This window comes from Ceratotherium simum, chromosome 18 (genome assembly GCF_057802395.1).
Source record: "Ceratotherium simum simum isolate JZ-2026a chromosome 18, ASM5780239v1, whole genome shotgun sequence".
NCBI classification, from domain to species: Eukaryota; Metazoa; Chordata; class Mammalia; order Perissodactyla; family Rhinocerotidae; genus Ceratotherium; species Ceratotherium simum.
Window position 1 is genome coordinate 9,669,804 of NC_141917.1, and position 17,232 is coordinate 9,687,035.

General features: G+C 43.0%; 1 protein-coding gene across 12 annotated transcripts in view; it reads right to left on the minus strand.

Annotated features, from left to right (window-relative positions):
• CTNND2 (catenin delta 2) overlaps positions 1-17,232 on the minus strand; it is an 879,093-nt gene that overhangs the window by 360,455 nt on the left and 501,406 nt on the right. For all 12 annotated transcript variants that reach the window (XM_087443138.1, XM_087443127.1, XM_087443130.1 and 9 more), the window contains one exon: positions 11,416-11,983. In XM_087443138.1, coding sequence (XP_087299264.1) covers positions 11,416-11,983 — 568 coding nt within the window. The remainder of the gene's footprint in view (positions 1-11,415; positions 11,984-17,232) is intronic.

Below are 17,232 nucleotides of genomic sequence, written 5' to 3' on the forward strand. Positions count from 1 at the left end.
CGGTCCACGCCCGGGGTCTGAACCCACCACCCCCGGGCTGCTGAGCAGAACGTGCCATCTAAACCACTACGCCACAGGGCCAGCCCACGACAAATTTTTAAAAATTACAAAATGTACCTTGGTTAAATACAGTGGTGGGAGGGATTTTGATACAGGCTGGGTTGCAAATTAACTCCATTTTGAGAGATTTTACGTTATTAATTCTTTAAGATTATTTGTGCATCTACTAAAACAGTTGGTCTCCATATAAGCCCTGCTGCTTAGATAAAAAGAAAAAAAAGTATTTAAAAGCATCATATTTATTAAGGCAGAGATACTGGTTAACTATAATCATTGAACTGATGCTAACACTTGAATTAGTGGCTAGCATAGATGCCCGTGTGTCCAAATTAATTAACACCGGTGACTGAAAAGAGACCCAGGAATATATTCCCCTCAATGCCCCACTGACTTTAAGTTCAGAGGCATAGAATCTGAAGAGTGGGAGAAACCCACACCATGGGGTCAGAATCAGCCAGGCTTTCTCCATTGTTGGCTGCAAGGGACACAGCTAGGAAGCCAGTCCGGGGGGCCAACAATGTCATTTCCTTTTCTGACTGGATACTGTATCTGAAAGCATTTTCCCAGAAGACTCCTACTTTAACCAGTCATCTACCTGATCTGCAGAACTGGAGAAATAAGATGGATTCTGAATTCAGTACCAGCAAAACATCTGGCTGCACATTACCTGGCCCACTTCTCAACGAGGGAAAAGGGAATTGCCTGTGAGTTGGCTCACTAATGGGGGCCCAGAACTCGTCCCACGTTAATTGGTTCCTCTTCCAACTTCTCACACACTCATCTTGCCTCCACTCTCTAATGTCTCAAATATTCACACACTCCTGGGATTCTAACCCCAAGTGAAAAGAAGCTTATAGGGCCTTCTAGGTATTTATTCTTTCCAAAAAAATCTCATGGCCCCTTATTAAAAAAAACAAAGTGGATAAAAATCTCTACTCAGGAAAATGGTCACTAGTTCCCCAGTGCCTCCTCAGAGTCAGCTCAGGAGAGCAGACCTCAGACCAAGTGCAGCCTTAATCTCAGGTATATCCCCAGTGCCCCAAGCTCTACCTTAAACCTGCCAGGGCTCACGGCACCACTGGACAAGTATGCATAACTACTATGTTATCTGACCCTCCCCAGCTATACGCCTCTTCTCCTCCTGGCACTTGTCACAGTTGCACTTTGTAAACCCAACCTCAAATGCTGCCTCTGTCAAGAACCCTTTCCTGATCCTCCATCCTGGATGGGCCTTTCCCTCTTGGGATGCCCCCAGCTGTTGGTCCACTCTCATGGCTCATATCCTAATTACAAGCTACTTCTGAACTGATGTCATTCCTTCCCTCCTTCCAGTCAAACAAGACCCCTGGAGTTATGGCTTCCACCTTATTTACATTTGAATTCCCAGTAGAGCTTGGCTGGTATCATGATTCTCCATAGTAACAACAGTTATAATTTACTGGGTCCTTTTAATGTGTGAGTACACTAATAAACAACTGACAGGCATGATCTCAATCTCAAATGATCTTTGCAATGACTCCATATAATTGCTGTGGTATTGTTATTCCCACCACAGGATAAGTAAACAACCTCAGAGAAGCCCTGTTTTGTTCCCTAAACAGGCCAAGCATGATTTCACCTCAGGACCCTTGCACTGCCTGCTCCCTCCACCTGGGATATTCTTCCCCAGATATGCACATGGCTCCCTCCCTCGTTGCTTCAGGTGTTTGCTCAGTGGACACCTTATCATGGAGAGCTTCCCGGCCACTCTGCCCCTCGGACATCCCTACTTCCCTCAGTCTCTCCCCATGGCTCTTCTCACCATCTAACATCCTATCTACATTAGGTTCTGTTGTTCACAGGTGTGTGCCTCACACCTAGAAGAGTACCTAGCACAAAAGAGGTGCTCAATAAATACTTGTTGAATTGAACCCAACTGTCCAAGGTCACAGAGCTAGAAAGTGACGGAACCAACGACAGCACTCTAGCCCCTCAATCCATGCTCTTAACTACTGCCTCTTGTATTTGTGGAACTCGATGGAATGCAACAATTCTTTCTTTTCCATCTGCAATTAAACTCACTATTCTCACCCATTCTTTTACTCGTTGAGTCCTTAGATATTAAAATCACTCAGACTCTTGGGGACTTAACGCCAAAATTCACGACTATCAAGATCACGTGTTGAGGCCCAGCTTTCTTTGCCTGCTAGCTTGCTGCCCAGATGTCTTTTTCTCCCCCTGGGACTTCTCTTTATTGCCCTTCCAAACAGTATACATTGTTTCCTGAGTACCATTTTGCCCTCTTGTTTTATGCCCTTATTTAGCTGGAATAATACATCCTCCAAGTGCCACAGCTTTCCAGGAAAGGGTACATAGGAGATAGATTTTATGAATACTTGCAAGTCTGAAAATATTTGATTCTCCCTTTATAGATGATGGATAATTTGGCTTTGTATAGATTTTAGGTTGAAAATTACTTCCCCCAGAACGTTGAGAGCATCACCTGATCGATTTTTTATCATCCCTTATCTCTGCTGCAAGTCAGGTGGCATCTAACTGTTTTATTTCTCTCCAGAGGCTTTATGGTCTTTTAATGTTGGTGCTTTGAAATTTCATGATGCAAAATATGGAATATGTTCTATTCCAAGCAGAAGGCATTTCCTATGAAGCCACAGGTCCCTCAGCTCTGAGGAATTGCTCTGTATCACTCCTTTGAAAACTTGCTTCTCTCCATTCTCTTTCTGGGACTTTAGTAACGTCTCCTGGATTTGTCCTTTATGGCTATTATTGCATTATGCTCATAATTTGTGTCTCTTTCCCTTTATGTTCTACCTTCCCAGTCGTTTCTTTGACTATTTTCCAGTCATTCTATCAAATGTTTAATTTGAGTAGTTTCATTTTTATGGCCTAGAAAGATTTTCTTGTTCTTTGATCCTTTCACATATCATCCAGCTCTTACTCAATAAACATAAGATCTTCTTAAATCCTTCTCAGTACTGAACTAAAGGTTTTGCTTGTTTCTTTTAATCTCTTTTATTCTGTAAATTATCACTGTTTCTTTCGAGAGAGAGTTCATTTTTCTATTTTTATTTTATGCCACTAATTCTCCCAAATTCCTTAGTAATCGTTGCTAATTTATCATATCTGGGGGAAAAAAACCCAGTGGCAGCTTCTTCTGCTACAATGCAAATAGAAGTGTTTCCCACTATGTGTCCTGAGATAGAATTTATGATGGGGAGGGTGGGGCATACGGGCTGCCAGTCTTCCTTCAGAAGGAGAGGGTCGGGGAGCAGCCTTGAGCCCGCTGCCAGCCCACCACCCCACATGCCTGTATGAAATGAACTTTATCTAAGCCATGGGCAGCCATAACTGAGGTCTAACTGTCTCAGTTTGCTCAGTTTCTTCAAGAGACCACTCCTGTTCTTCACCTTGGAGTAAGCACTGGCTAAGGGTTGCCATCTTGGTAGGAGAGAGGGGATGTGAGGGGGAGGAGGGGTCAACTTAGAATTGTCTCAAGCACTGACTTTCAATGAATCCCTGCATCTTCACCCTCACTTCTCTCCCCAGCCCCCTGGCTCAACTCAGATGCCTGAGCCTGTCCAAGAATTCACCGAAGACGGCCAGTCCACCTCCGCCATGCTAACGGAGCAGATTCTTGGGAGAAACTTCTCCATTTTAATTGCTTGTCACTCTTATCCAGTTTGCTTTCTAGAAAATTCCTAATATAGTTTACTTGGTGACACCCACCTGCTGGCCTCTGTGTTCTTGTCTCTTTTGTGACTTCATTCCTCATTGTAATTCTGTATTTTATTTCTCAGAGGGTCTGAGACATAGAGGAGGCAAATGAGTGGAGAGAGTAAGCCATCTTGAACCATTGTCCAAGATACATTTTCATTTTTTTAATTTACATTTTCCCAGTTAAATTAAAGCATGATCAAAATCATGAAAGTATCAATAATATTGGAAAGGCTTTGACAGAATTCTATATAAAGATGCCACTTTCCTATAAAAGAACAGAAAAGACCTGTTTACCCCATTTTAACTAGCAACAAGGTTGCCATGTGGTAGAAGGGTAGGAGAAGTATTAACTTCTGTGAATCAGCAAGAAAGACAGACATCAGGAAGGCCTTTTGGGCCACTAGCATCCCAAACATTTAGTTCCAGACCCCAGCACTAACTTACAGTAACAGGATGTTAAAATGGACTCTCCCTGCTATAGTCTGACCTGGACATCAACTGGACAGAATTCAGATACCAATGTAAGTGCCATCAGATGCCACATAAAGCGACTTTACAAAGGAATGTCAGATCGCCATGTCTGTGAGTCCCGGGCCTCTAGGCAGATGGAGGCTGTTAGACAGGCACCAGCAAGTACAGAGGAAGTTTGCTGAAGAGATTTCAGCATCCGCCCCCCTGGGAGGGAAAGCCTGGAGGGAGTGGGCTTCCATGGGACCATCCAGATGCAGGTTCTCTGCTGTAAAGTGGGGTCCCAGAATTCTAGAGGGCAAATGGCTCACTGAATAATCACTTTGTTGGCGGAAGCAGGAGAGGGTCAATGTATGGGAATCAGCCCACACTCCTCAAGTTTGTTGGGGTGCACAATGCCAGAATGCACTGTGCAGGAGAGAGATCCATTTTACATTCTCGCCCAGAAGACAGCCTGGGCTCTGAGAGCTAGAGCTTCTGAGAAGCGGCTGGGGCTTAGGGCCATGGCCAGTGAGGAATGCAGTGGAGCTCCTGTGGTTGGGTAGGGGTTCCCAGCGAGGTCTAGTTCTAAAGAACCCCTGCAAGTTGTGGTTGAGAGTCAGCCACAGCCATCTTTGAAAGAAGATTAAAGCACTGACTGATATCACAGGCTGATCACATTCTAATTAGTAAATCTAAAGGAGGATGTTTTTACTTAAGGGTGAGCCCACGGTTCACATGAATTGTTCAAGTGTCTGTCCACAGGCAGGGAAAGATCACCTTCAGAAAATGCAATTTTAAAGGAGCAGCAGCGGCCAGCTATCACGTTGCATTTTGACCATATCCCAAGTGTTGTATGATAAAAAAAAAAACTTGCTCATTGCCTGAGTAGATTTCACATTTCCTTTGACAACCTGACAGCAGAGACTGCAAAATTTTTATCTAGGATTAGGCTATTTTTCTTTTTCTTTCTTACAACAGGTGCACCTGGAAGCATTAACAAGTCAGGGAATGGATCTGAAATCTCCAAACATGCGGAATTTGGAGTTTATGAAGTGAGATCCACTCTAACTAGTGAGTTTTATGTCCATTTGGTGGGGGCACAAGATGGATGTGCCTTGACCAAATTCCCCTCCATATTAGGTCACTTTGACTGCAATCATTGGTTAAGAATCTGCATTTAATTCATTTCATTTTTACCTCAAAATAAGCTTCTGATGTTTGACAACTTTAATACATATTTACAACTGAGATTTCTATTTTTAACGGGATTAATCTTGCTCTAAACCAGAAAATGAAAGGATCATGCTATTTACAAAGGCGAAAATCGGTACTGTTGAAGTCATATTCAACAGGATGTTGACACATTTTTGAGATATTTTTGCTTTCTTCAAAATCCCTAGTCATTTAAATAAGTTGAAAACTTACACTGTATTTCTACATTCTTGGTGTTTTTTTCCAATTACACAAAATATACGACCTCTATTCAGATACTATGTACATTTAAGAGTATAGAGAAGCTGGACTCAAAGTGATCTAGGTTCAAATCACATCGTTGTCATTTCCAAACAAGAAACTTATCATTGATAAGCCTCAGTTTCTGAATCTGTAGAATGGGAGTAAAAATCACAGGGATCCGTTCAGTCGTTGGAGACTACATGAGATATAGATTGCAAAGTGTCTGGCACAATGCCTGGCATATAGCAAATGCTTTATATTGCAATCTGGGTTTTTTAACATAATTTTATTCATCATGCATAGAATGAATAAATTTAACTTTTTTTTTTTTTTTGGTGAGGAAGATTAGCTCTGAGCTAACATCCAATGCCAAGCCTCCTCTTTTTGCTGAGGAAGATTGGCCCTGGGCTAACATCTGTGCCCATTTTCCTCTATTATATATGGGATGCCGCCACAGCATGGCTTGACAGGGGGTGTGTCCGTCCACGCCCGGGATCCAAACCTGTGAACCCTGGGCCGCCGAAGTGGAAGGCGTGCTCTTAACTGCTGCGCCACCAGGCTGGCCCCTAAATTTAACTTTTAAATTATAAAAAATAAAATTAAGCAATCTATTTGTCAGAAAAATGTAAAAACTAGGTTATGTCATTTATTTAGACTTCCTCTTCCTCTACTATTCATGAGTGATAATCTTTGAGATGTCCCATTTCAAAGCAAGTAGGGGAAAGTTTTGATAACTAGATCTGGGAGTAGGGAAGGACTATTCCAAAGCGTTTCCCTGCCTATTTTTTTCTTTGTAAATCCATCCTCCACACAGCCCCCAGAATGAAGTTTTTAGCATGCAAAAATGATCATGTCACCCCTCTGCTTGAAGGATGAAATTATAAGCCCTATGACTCATCTCCTTCTCCCTCATCTCTCACGATCCCCCTCATTTCTCACTCAAGAAACAGTGATCTACTGGTAGTCTCTACCCTCTCCCACCGCTCACTCTTCACCATATCTCTTCTCTACTCTTTGACTTTGTTTCAGCTACCATTTCTCACTAGTTCCGTCTATACTGCCTAGCTCTGGAGCCACCACACTAAGGAAGCATCCATGGCGCACATCTGATCCCCACTGTAACGTGCTCCTCTGGCATGCTCCCATAGTAACCAGCCTCTGTCTCACCCTAGCATGGATTTAAAATTGTCCATTCTTATACCTGTTCCCAACTAGGTTTCTTGAGGGCAAGGATTATCCCTCACTCATCTTTGTATACCCAACACAGAAACTGGCATGTTTGGGGACTCAAAAGACCTTTGTGTTTGAAGTAAAAGCAAATGACTTCTTCCTTGCACATCCAAGTTGTATCGTAGGTATTATTAAATAATACAAGTTAACTTTTAGTGAGCCAGTCAGTGTGCCAGTATTTTATATACATTACCTTATTTATGTCTGAAAGTATAAGAGTAGATAGATATTACTGCGATCCCCTGCATGAGGGAAAAATTTCAAGCAGGTGAGTATTGCACCTAACATTAGGGACCTCCAATAAGGCAGAGCTGGCTTTCCACCCAGACACCACTATACAGTGAAAAGAGATACGATTAAAAAGAAAAAAAAGAAATAATGGAAAAGTTCTAAGAGCTCTTTGGACTCGGATGACATTATCATCTGAGAAATTACACTAGGTTCTAGGCTTAATCTGAATTGCGGTGTTTTCCCGGATAGCTAGAACTCTGAGATCTGCAGGCAGATTTTATAATGTTTGGCCATTGAGAAGATCTAGTGAAAAATGTGAATGTATGTTCCTTATCAAATGCTCACTACAACTGAAGACCTGAAATCCTCAGAATTTCTAAATTTCTTAAATGTTTGTAGCTAACAAGAAAAACTCCTTGAAAATGTAATGCATGTTTTTGGTCTCTAGTTTTTGTCCTCCCATTCTCTCTTAGACACTTCCTCCCAGTAGGTCTTTACCACCACCCTTCACTAAAACTGCTCTTCCAAGGTCACCAATGTCACACCGCTAAACCAATGCCATCGAGTAGTCTTCCTTTGTCTTGACTTCTTAATTGCCCTGGACGTAGCTTATTGATCTATCTTGAGACATGCCCTTCTCTTGGCTTCTAAGAAATGACACTGACCTACACTTCTGGCTTAACTCTTTCTTTTTTGGTTCCTTTTCAACTCCCAGACCCCTATATTTGTGGGAGCCACCAGTGTTCAGTCCTTGGACCTCTTCTCTCTGTACTTAATTCCTAGGTAATCTCTTCTAGACTCATGGTCTTAAATACCTTCTGTCTGCTGATGACTCCCTAATTTTTATCTCCAGCCTGGGCTTCTCCCCTGAACTCTGACCTGCATATCCAACTATCTACTTCACATGTGCATTTTGATTCTGACAGACAGATATGACCTGTCCAAAACCAAGATCTTAATATTTACCAGCACTGTCCTCAAACCCAACCATATCTCTCTGTAGCCTGCCTCATCTCAGTCAATAGCGATGCCATTCTTCCAGTTGTTGGGTTGGTGGCATCCTTGAGTCCTCTTTCTCTTACCATCATCACTCAGTCCATGAGATAATCTGGTCAGCTCTACCATATACATACACCCAGAATTATACTAATTTTAATAACCTGCAATGCTACCAATAATAGCCCAAGCCACAATCATCTCTTGCTTAGATTACTGCAATAACCTCCCAATTGGTATTCTTGCTTTTGTCTTTGATCCCTCACAGTGTATTTTCCACACAGTCACCAGAGTGACCCTATTACAAACTAAGTCAGATTGTGTCACTTCTCTGCTCAAATCCTCAATAGCTCCCATGGACTTAGCACAGTCCTCATCAAGACTTACAAGGCCCTCCCTGATCTGGCCTCCCACCCACCTCGCTGGTCACTTCACTGACCTCAGGTCACTTCTTTGTCCTCCTTCTCTCTGATCCACCCTCACTGGACTACTTACTGTTCTGCAAACGTATCAGACACACTCCCGTTTACCAGTCTATGAACTAGCTGCTCCTTCTGTTCCAAATGCCCTACCCCAGATATTAACATGGCCAGCTTCCTCACTTCATTCATGACTGACTCAAAAGTCGCCTTCTAATTACAGCTTTCCCTGGCTACTCTACCAAAAGTATTTATCTTGATGATTTTCTGTCTTCTCCGTTTGAAACGAGCCAGGGATTTTGGTTGATACAATCACTACTGTATTCTCCTGGGTCTAAATCAGTGTCAGTACATAAGAAGTGCTTAATAAATAATTATTGAATGGATTAAACATTCAGTAGTGGAAGTCGCTACCCATCCCATATTCATACTTCCTAGTTATCAGTGATAAATCTCCAAAATCAGAACCCTGAAAACCCAAAAGCTATTTTTCAGTCTTGACTGTAACTGTGCTTTCAATTAGCAAACCAGGTGGCTCCAAACTTTACGACGCCTGGAATGCTATCAAGCACACAGATTTAGGTATGGAGTCCAAAAGCTCCAATATTTCTGATCTCTCGCAAACGTTGCGTCTGCATCCCCACCTTTCCTGGGCCATAGCTTGCTAATTTCTAAATGGGATGTATGATCTCATGCAACGCAAGTATTTATGCAGAGTTATAGAATAATTTTAAACTCAAAAACCGCCAGCAGTAATTTGCATGAAAAAAATCTTTAAATGAATATTTCAAAGTATGCATTTTCAACAAAGTAATTCAAACATTAAAAGTGTTCATTGGAGCTCTAAAATTAAGAATCTTCAATGGCACGTTGATTTTTTTTCTATCAGGTAACAAAAATGAAACATGGTCAGAGAATTTTGTGGAACAGGTGGAACCAGGGAGGGAAGTAAAGGCACATGGAATTGTGCTGATCAACTGAAGTTCTCCTCTTTCTGGCCAAAGCCTCCCTACCCCCAAATAGACACAAACACACACACACACACACACACACACACACACACACCCAAACCCTCAGAAACATTCATTCCAGATATTAGAGTACAAGCAATTTTCACAACATATTTACTTTTAAAACCTCTTCCCAAATTCAAGAAAACAACGAGCTGTTAGGCTCTCTTCAGCCCCATTTCCACTCCCCAACCTCTCCACCAGACCCACACTCCCTATTTTTACTAAAATGATACAGTGGAACACGCACAAGTTTAGCATGTATAATCAGCGGGAGAAAGAGTTGGAAGCTAATACTTCTGGTCTCTGTCCCCAGGTCTGTGCAGGAAATGAAACCGCCTTTAGTAAGTCACCTGGACTCTCTGGGACTCAGTTTCCTCCTCTCTATGGTGCCCGGGAAAGGTGTCAAGTGGCTTTAGTCTCCCACAAATTCCACCAATTCCCTGCTCCTTGACATGACCTAGTAACTTATTTTACAAACTTACAAAACAAAGTTTCCATACTTTGTTGTTGTTCCAGACTTTCCATATGCCTCCCAGCCCCCTCTTCCAACCAGCTTGCTACTCCTGAGTCCCTACATTATAGATATTTTGGTACTGGCACTGGGTTGGCATTAATGATTGTCTACCTCCAAAATTCTATTAAAGAGAGAGAAGGAGTGAGCTAGAGAGACTATTTTCATTTCAGTAAATATACCTAGCATAATTTGGGGCAGCAGAATTCCAGTCTGCGTCCTTTTATACCAGGCCAGTCCACACTGGCAATTACTGTGCCGAATTAAAGAAGCCATTGGACACCTGCCTTGCGAACACAACAGGTTCCTTTTTTTATCCTATTTATCTTCACAGTTATCTATTTATGTCAAGAAAGAAAACATACGAACGCAGCATCTGTTACTAGAGTGACACAATTACCAAATACTTTCATAAGGGGGAAAAAACCGACAACAAATCCAGGTTAGCTGTCAGGTGTTTTAGGAGACAAAACATTAGTCTTTCAATCATAGTGTCTTGTTTAAGCTGAACATATGGTGCTATCGGCAGAGAATCACCAGCTCAGCCCGGTCTTTGATGGGCATACCGACCATAGAAATGTCACCTCCTCTGAAACGGCAAAGAAAAGTAGATTTCCCTACCAAGGCCAGTCCAGCCCAGCCCCTCCATCCCTCTAATAAGCAGGTAACAAATTCAAGGGACTTCATAATTGGTTAGTTTTCCCCCATTGTTGGAATCTATGTAAATTCAATGACAGATATGGAGGAGTCCTTTACTTTTCCCAGGGACTAAATTTAGACAAAATATAACAAATTCCAGCCATAACAAAGTAGTAAAAATTCAAGGCAATTTATCATTGGTTACTTTGTCACTACTATTGAAATTTATGTAAATTGAATGTCTGCTTTGGGAAAATTCCCTACTTTTTTCTACAACTAAATGTAGATAACTACAGCTGATCATATAAACACTGTGATTTTTATTTGCTTTGCTCTTTTTCCAGATACAATCAACAGGTCTATGTGATTCTTTATTAAATTTGATTTAATTTTATGGATGTCTTAGTCTTCAGATGGGGAGGGGGGAAAGACAGAGAGAGAGGGAGAAAGAGAAACTGGAGTTTGAGAGATTGCACTATCTCCAAAAAGAAGTAACTGTCATATTTTAGTTTGGATACTAACAACTTATTCCTGGCATTCTCTATACCCCGCAGCTGCCGAACACTGGCCCATAGACACGCCCAGCTGGAGTTTGCTCCAGCCCAGCTGTTTGCCTCCATCCTGCACCGTACCCCACCATGCGCCTAGGTGCCCCCGTGGTGGAGCCGCGGAAGGTGGGCAGCGAGCCGTTTACCTGCCAGGCTGCCCGGCCTCTGGAGGGTGGCCGTGGCATACAGCTCCTGCGAGTGCTTGCTGTACTGCTCGGACGCGTGGACCAGGCGCTTGGTGGGCGACAGGGTGGCGTACGTGCCGATGGTGGAGCTCAGCTGGTGGATGGGCGAGGAGGAGATGGTGGACTGCACGGTGGGGGGCGAGGTCACGCGGATCGGGGACAGGCCGGCCGAGGACACGACGATGTTGATGGGCGAGCTGGTGCTGTAGGACTTGGCCAGGCGGCTGGGCGACTGCTTGGGCGAGGAGCCGCGCGGCGCGGCATAGGCGGCGCCCTCGGGGGCCGAGCCGCCGCGCTGCAGCTTGGTGGGCGAGCCGCCCTGGGGCGCGGCCAGCGGGGAGCCCCCGCGCGGCGGCGCGGGCAGCGTGGAGCTCGAGTAGTAGAGCGCGGCGGCGGCGGCGGCGGCGGGCGGCGCGTCGGGCAGGTGGAAGGCGCTGCCCAGGCTGGGCGCGAACGGCTCCCGCGGCGGCGGCGGCGGCGGCGGCGCGGGCTCGGGCCCCGCCAGGTGCCCCGCGCGGCTCGTGGTGCCCTGTGCGCGGGAGAGGAGAGAACACGCGCGCTTAGCCAGCGGGAAGCAAAAGGCCCCACCCGCACAGCCCGCCCCGGCGAGGGAGGGAAACCTGGGCGCTCGGGGGCCTGGAGAGCAAAACTGCGCGTTGCATCGAGACGCAGACGCCCCCCGATCTTCTTTCCTTCCCTACAGAAAGAAAAAGCAGCTCGCAAAAAGGCCGGCTGACAGTGGGATGGGAATCACGTCTGGCGAATGGGACAGTATCCCGCTTACATATCTAAGATGTGTAATAGCAGAGTGATCGCATTAGTCACATAAAGATTTTAAAAGGCCACCCAACAGGGCCATCATGATCTACTTGAATGCAATCACGATCTGTTAGATTTAAAGAGAAATTCAGGCGTTAGATCTTTTTCTCCCCCCACCCCCACGGTCATTTCATTGGATACAGTTTCTACTTCCAAAATGGCCTAGTTGCATACTTATCTGGAGAACATCAAGAATAAACATACTTCGTAGAATTTATTCTGTTCTATTGTTGCGTTGATTCTTCTTTTTGGACAAGAAAAGTTAAAAGGAGGGGAAAATATTAAGTCGGGATAAATACGCTTGGTCTTACAGTATTTAAAAAAAGCCTCTCTAGAGGAATCAGAGCAACTGTAAATGCAAAGACTAAAAAAGCCTCTTTTCTAGATTTTAATGCTGGGCTCCAAATCTTTCAGCATCTCTCTCTCTAGCTTGCTTTTAAGAGCCCCCTGCAGCTGTGTCTTCAAATTGAAAGCCAGTCGCCTCTCATCTATTTACAAGAACACAAAAGACAACAGGGGCTGGGGTGGAGCTGGAGAGACAGTTGGAGGGGAAAGCACTTTCCTTGAATCTTGTCCAGAGACGAATTTGCATTCGAATGAAAACACTACATTGTCAACCACTTCTGGGCAGGAGGTCTGGGATCTTCCAGGCTTTCCCGGAGGAGCAGAGATGTTTTTGAGAGCAGGCTGGTGTGAAAAGGGAGTAGGATTTTACACACACACACACACACACACACACACACACACACACGCAGAAGCCGGGAAAGAAGGTTGTGAAATTAGGGATGGGAATTGGGTGGGGAGGAGGCAGCACATGAGGTGGAGGGAAGAGGGAGAGAGACTGAACAGATGCTACCCATTAAAAGTTTCAACTCTTCCTCTCCACCCGTTTTGGAATGGCAATTGGCAAATAACAGACTGGGCACTTTTCATCCGCACATACACAGCATTCCAAATTTCATCTGGGAAGTCAGGTTCATGTGAAGACCTGAGGGAGTTAATTGAGCAACATCAAAATCCGGTCCGGAACAAAAGGGAGACAACAATTTGTTGAAAGACATTCTCTGTGTGAGGGGTGTGTGTGTGCATGTATATGTGTTTATATATGATGTATATATTTTATATATTTGCATATGTGTGTATAAATACATATATATATATTATCAATCCACTGACAAAGATTAGTTCCTTAACCAAACTCTAATCAGGCTCCTCTGAACTCTCTTCTCAATCACTAGGCCCTGATTTTTGGGCTTCTGTGTTCATCTCTGCGTCATCCAGTTTTAGCAAGAATCCTGCTAAGTCACTTTAGCCAGAATCCCCACTCTTGATGTCTGACCACTCTCCATATCTGCTCTAGTTCCTCATCCTCCACTGTCCCCCAGGAGATGTCTGATCACCCTGGCCTGGCTTCAGCAAGAATCTTGTTAGGTCTCTGTAGCTGGAATCTCCCTGATTCCTGATGTTTCCTCTTACTCATTTTCCATCCACTGACCCCACCCTGACTCCTTGGCTATAAATTCCCACTTTTCCTTGCTGTATTTGGAATTGAGCCCCAGTTTTATACTGAGGTTTCTTTTCCCCTATTGCGATAGTTTTTTTCCTGAATAAAATCTGTATTTACCACTTTAACCACTGTCTAGCTCTGTTTTTCCTTTAACACCACAGAGCAATTATTTTGAGTTTAACATAGGTGTGAGAGTAAAATGTAAGCTCCATGATTCTGTTCAATGATGTGCCTCCATTAGCTACAGCAAGGTCTCTTCATAGCAGAGACGCTGTGAATATTTGTGGAATGAATGAAGGAGTGGCTAATAAACCTGGTCCCAAGGCTTTGGTAGTGAGGATTTTCATGTGTAGAAGATGATGGAGAAGCTCGGTAGAACTGGTGTGTTCACCCTGAACCCTAGAGATATATTCTAGCATCATCCAGAATCATAGGGGTTGCTGCTTAGATCCAATTTTGCTTCCCCCCCAGTAGAAGTTCTGACTATGAAATATATATAGGCTGGGCGTCTCAAATCTGGCTACATATTATAATCTCCAGGGGGAGCTTTTAAAAAAATCTTAGGACCCATGTTCTACACTAGCCATTTAACTCAGAATCTCTGGAAGGGGGACTCAAGCATCAGGCTTTTAGGAAGCTCACCAGGTGGTTCCAATGTGCAACCAACTAGGAGGACAAGTGAGAGCAGTGGTTTCCAAGTGTGGTCCCTGTCCTCCATCAGAATCAGAATCAGCATTGTCACACCTTTAATGAATTGGAAACTCTGGGAGAGAGGCCCAGGGAGTTGTTTTAACAAGTTCTCAAGGTAATTATGGGGCTGCCTCAAGTTTGCAAGCCACTGATCTGGAAGAGATTCTGATTCAGGGGCCTGAGAGTCTGCATTTCTAACAATCTCCACGGGAGGCAGATGTTGTGGTCTGAGAACTCCTGCTGAGCTGCAGACAGGCACCTTCTTCCTTCTCTTTTCTTCTGAGCCTCTGCTGGGGCCTCAGCAACATTTAGCTGTGCAGAACCCCGCTGGTAAGTGGCAGAAAAGCCTCAGACAGGAATTTCTGTAAATCCTCCCCACAGGAGCATAAGAGGAGAAAGAACCCCAGAGGGTCTAAGAAGAGCCCCCTGCTTACAACAGAACAAATGCTTTTTGTTACGTCTTGGATATATAACATTAATAATAACCCTATGTGACATTAATGACGCTATTACCAAGTAGCGTAATTTTTAATAAAATAAACACTAAAGCATACCAATATAAATTTAAAAATATTATGTAGTATTCTAGTATTTAAATATTAGAGTGGCGTGGCTACCAGGAAAATGTTGAATACATTTTGCAAACATTTTGTTTGCCTTTTAATCTGCTGGAACTTCTAGTCTCAGGAGTGCTAACTCTGCTGAATGTTATTGTCTCAACAGATTCTTTAAATGGCCCCCAAATCTGTAGAAATTTTGAGATCTGCCACACTAGCTCCAGGCTATAGTAGCCTATTTGGAATTCTTTTAAATATTTTAGGGTCTTGGTGAAATTTGGCCAATATTTTTACATGAAAAAATATAAACATAAACAATAAAAATTTATATACTCCTTAAGATTGGTATTGTTCATGTTGGAAATGTTCTATGTCTGCTCTGTCCAATCTGGTAGCTGCTGGACACATGGGCCTATTGGACACTTGAAATATGCACTGGATTTGAACACACATTTAATTTGAATTAATTTTAATTTAAATAGGCAAATGGGGCTAGTGGCTACCTGACTGGACTGCGCAGTTGTATAAGGCTTTCTGCAGTTTACAATAAATAATCCACGGGTGTTATATTCCATTCCGATGGCCTCTGGAGTATTAAGTGCCTAAGAATGATTCTTTGGCTAAACAGAGAAATCTGTTTTTTAGCACCGATTGGACAAAAACAGTAATCTTTTAGGAGTTCCACTCTTCTGTTTATGTTTTGTTTCATTATGTAATTTCATAATTAGCAACTTTTCCCCAGTTAAAGATACAAAACCCTATATCTCAAGCCTACTGCAAAATTCATGGGATGGTTTATTACTACCTAGGTCATTGTATTAAAAATAATAAACACATCTCAACCCACATAGAATTTCTCCCACTTTACTGTCATGGAAGCTCAATTCTACCTTAAAAGTATGTTAACGCTATATGGGCCGGCCCTGTGGCTTAGCGGTTAGGTGCGTGCACTCTGCTACTGGCGGCCCGGGTTCGGATCCCGGGCGCACACAGACGCACCGCTTCTCCCGCCACGCTGAGGCAGCATCCCACATACAGCAACTAGAAGGATGTGTAACCATGACATACAACTATCTACTGGGGCTTTGGGGAGAAAAAGGGAAAAAAAGGAGGAGGATGGGCAATAGATGTTAGCTCAGAGCTGGTCTTCCTCAGCAAAAAGAGGAGGATTGGCAAGGATGTTAGCTCAGGGCTGATCTTCCTCACAAACACACACACACACACACAAAATGTATGTTAACACTACAAAACTGTGAATCCAATTTTAAAGTTAGAATTACAAATCTTCACTTTTTTTTTTTAACTAATAACTAGTATACCCTTCCTCCCTAAGGATATTTGGAAATGTGTGTGTACATGTACTGAGAATTGAAATAATTTTTTTTTATTGATGATCAGACCCTTAAAAGAAAAATAACAATATAAATATTTTTAGAAATACTTGGAGAAGATTGGGCCGAAATACTGTCCTGAATCACTATGGGCTATTGACAGGGACAATTTCTGCTGGTGTCTTCATTCTCAGCTCTTTCGATCAGACTCAACCCAAAGGACTACTTTATTTGTTTTTCCTCTCCTCCAAAATGGGGGACCCATCTAGGTGAAATTAACAAGGAAGGAGAACATTGTCAAGTAGACACGCTGGTTAAATAGTTTTTAACAGGTAGAGTTTGGTGCACATTAAATGTCATTCCTTTCTTGCCTCTCATTATGGGAAATTCATCAAGAGAAAAATGACACATTACTTCCAATTTCTATGGACACTTTATGTACATTATACCTCCAAAAAAACCTGTAGGAATTTTTTTTTAATGAGACAAGCAATATACATAACTCATCAAAGCTCTTATAAATTAAATATTTCATCTGCATTATAGTTTATATATAAGTTTCAGATGGGTCAGATTTAGGATATACTACAGTTGTGATTTTTATACTATATATTTGCATGCATATACTTAGTGGTACACTTTGGCCTCCTGTGTAATTGCAGAGTGTGTTTATAGTTCTATTTTATAGAAGTGTTTTAGGGGAGGATATTTTTCAAAGTGTGGTAGAAAGAATATCGAAATGGGAATTTAGGCAATACATACATTATTCCCAACACTCACTAACTAACAGTACTCGAGTTCCATGTATTAAGTCACTCATTCATTCAGTAAACCATTCACTAGAATCTACTATTCCATGTACCACTGAGGAGTT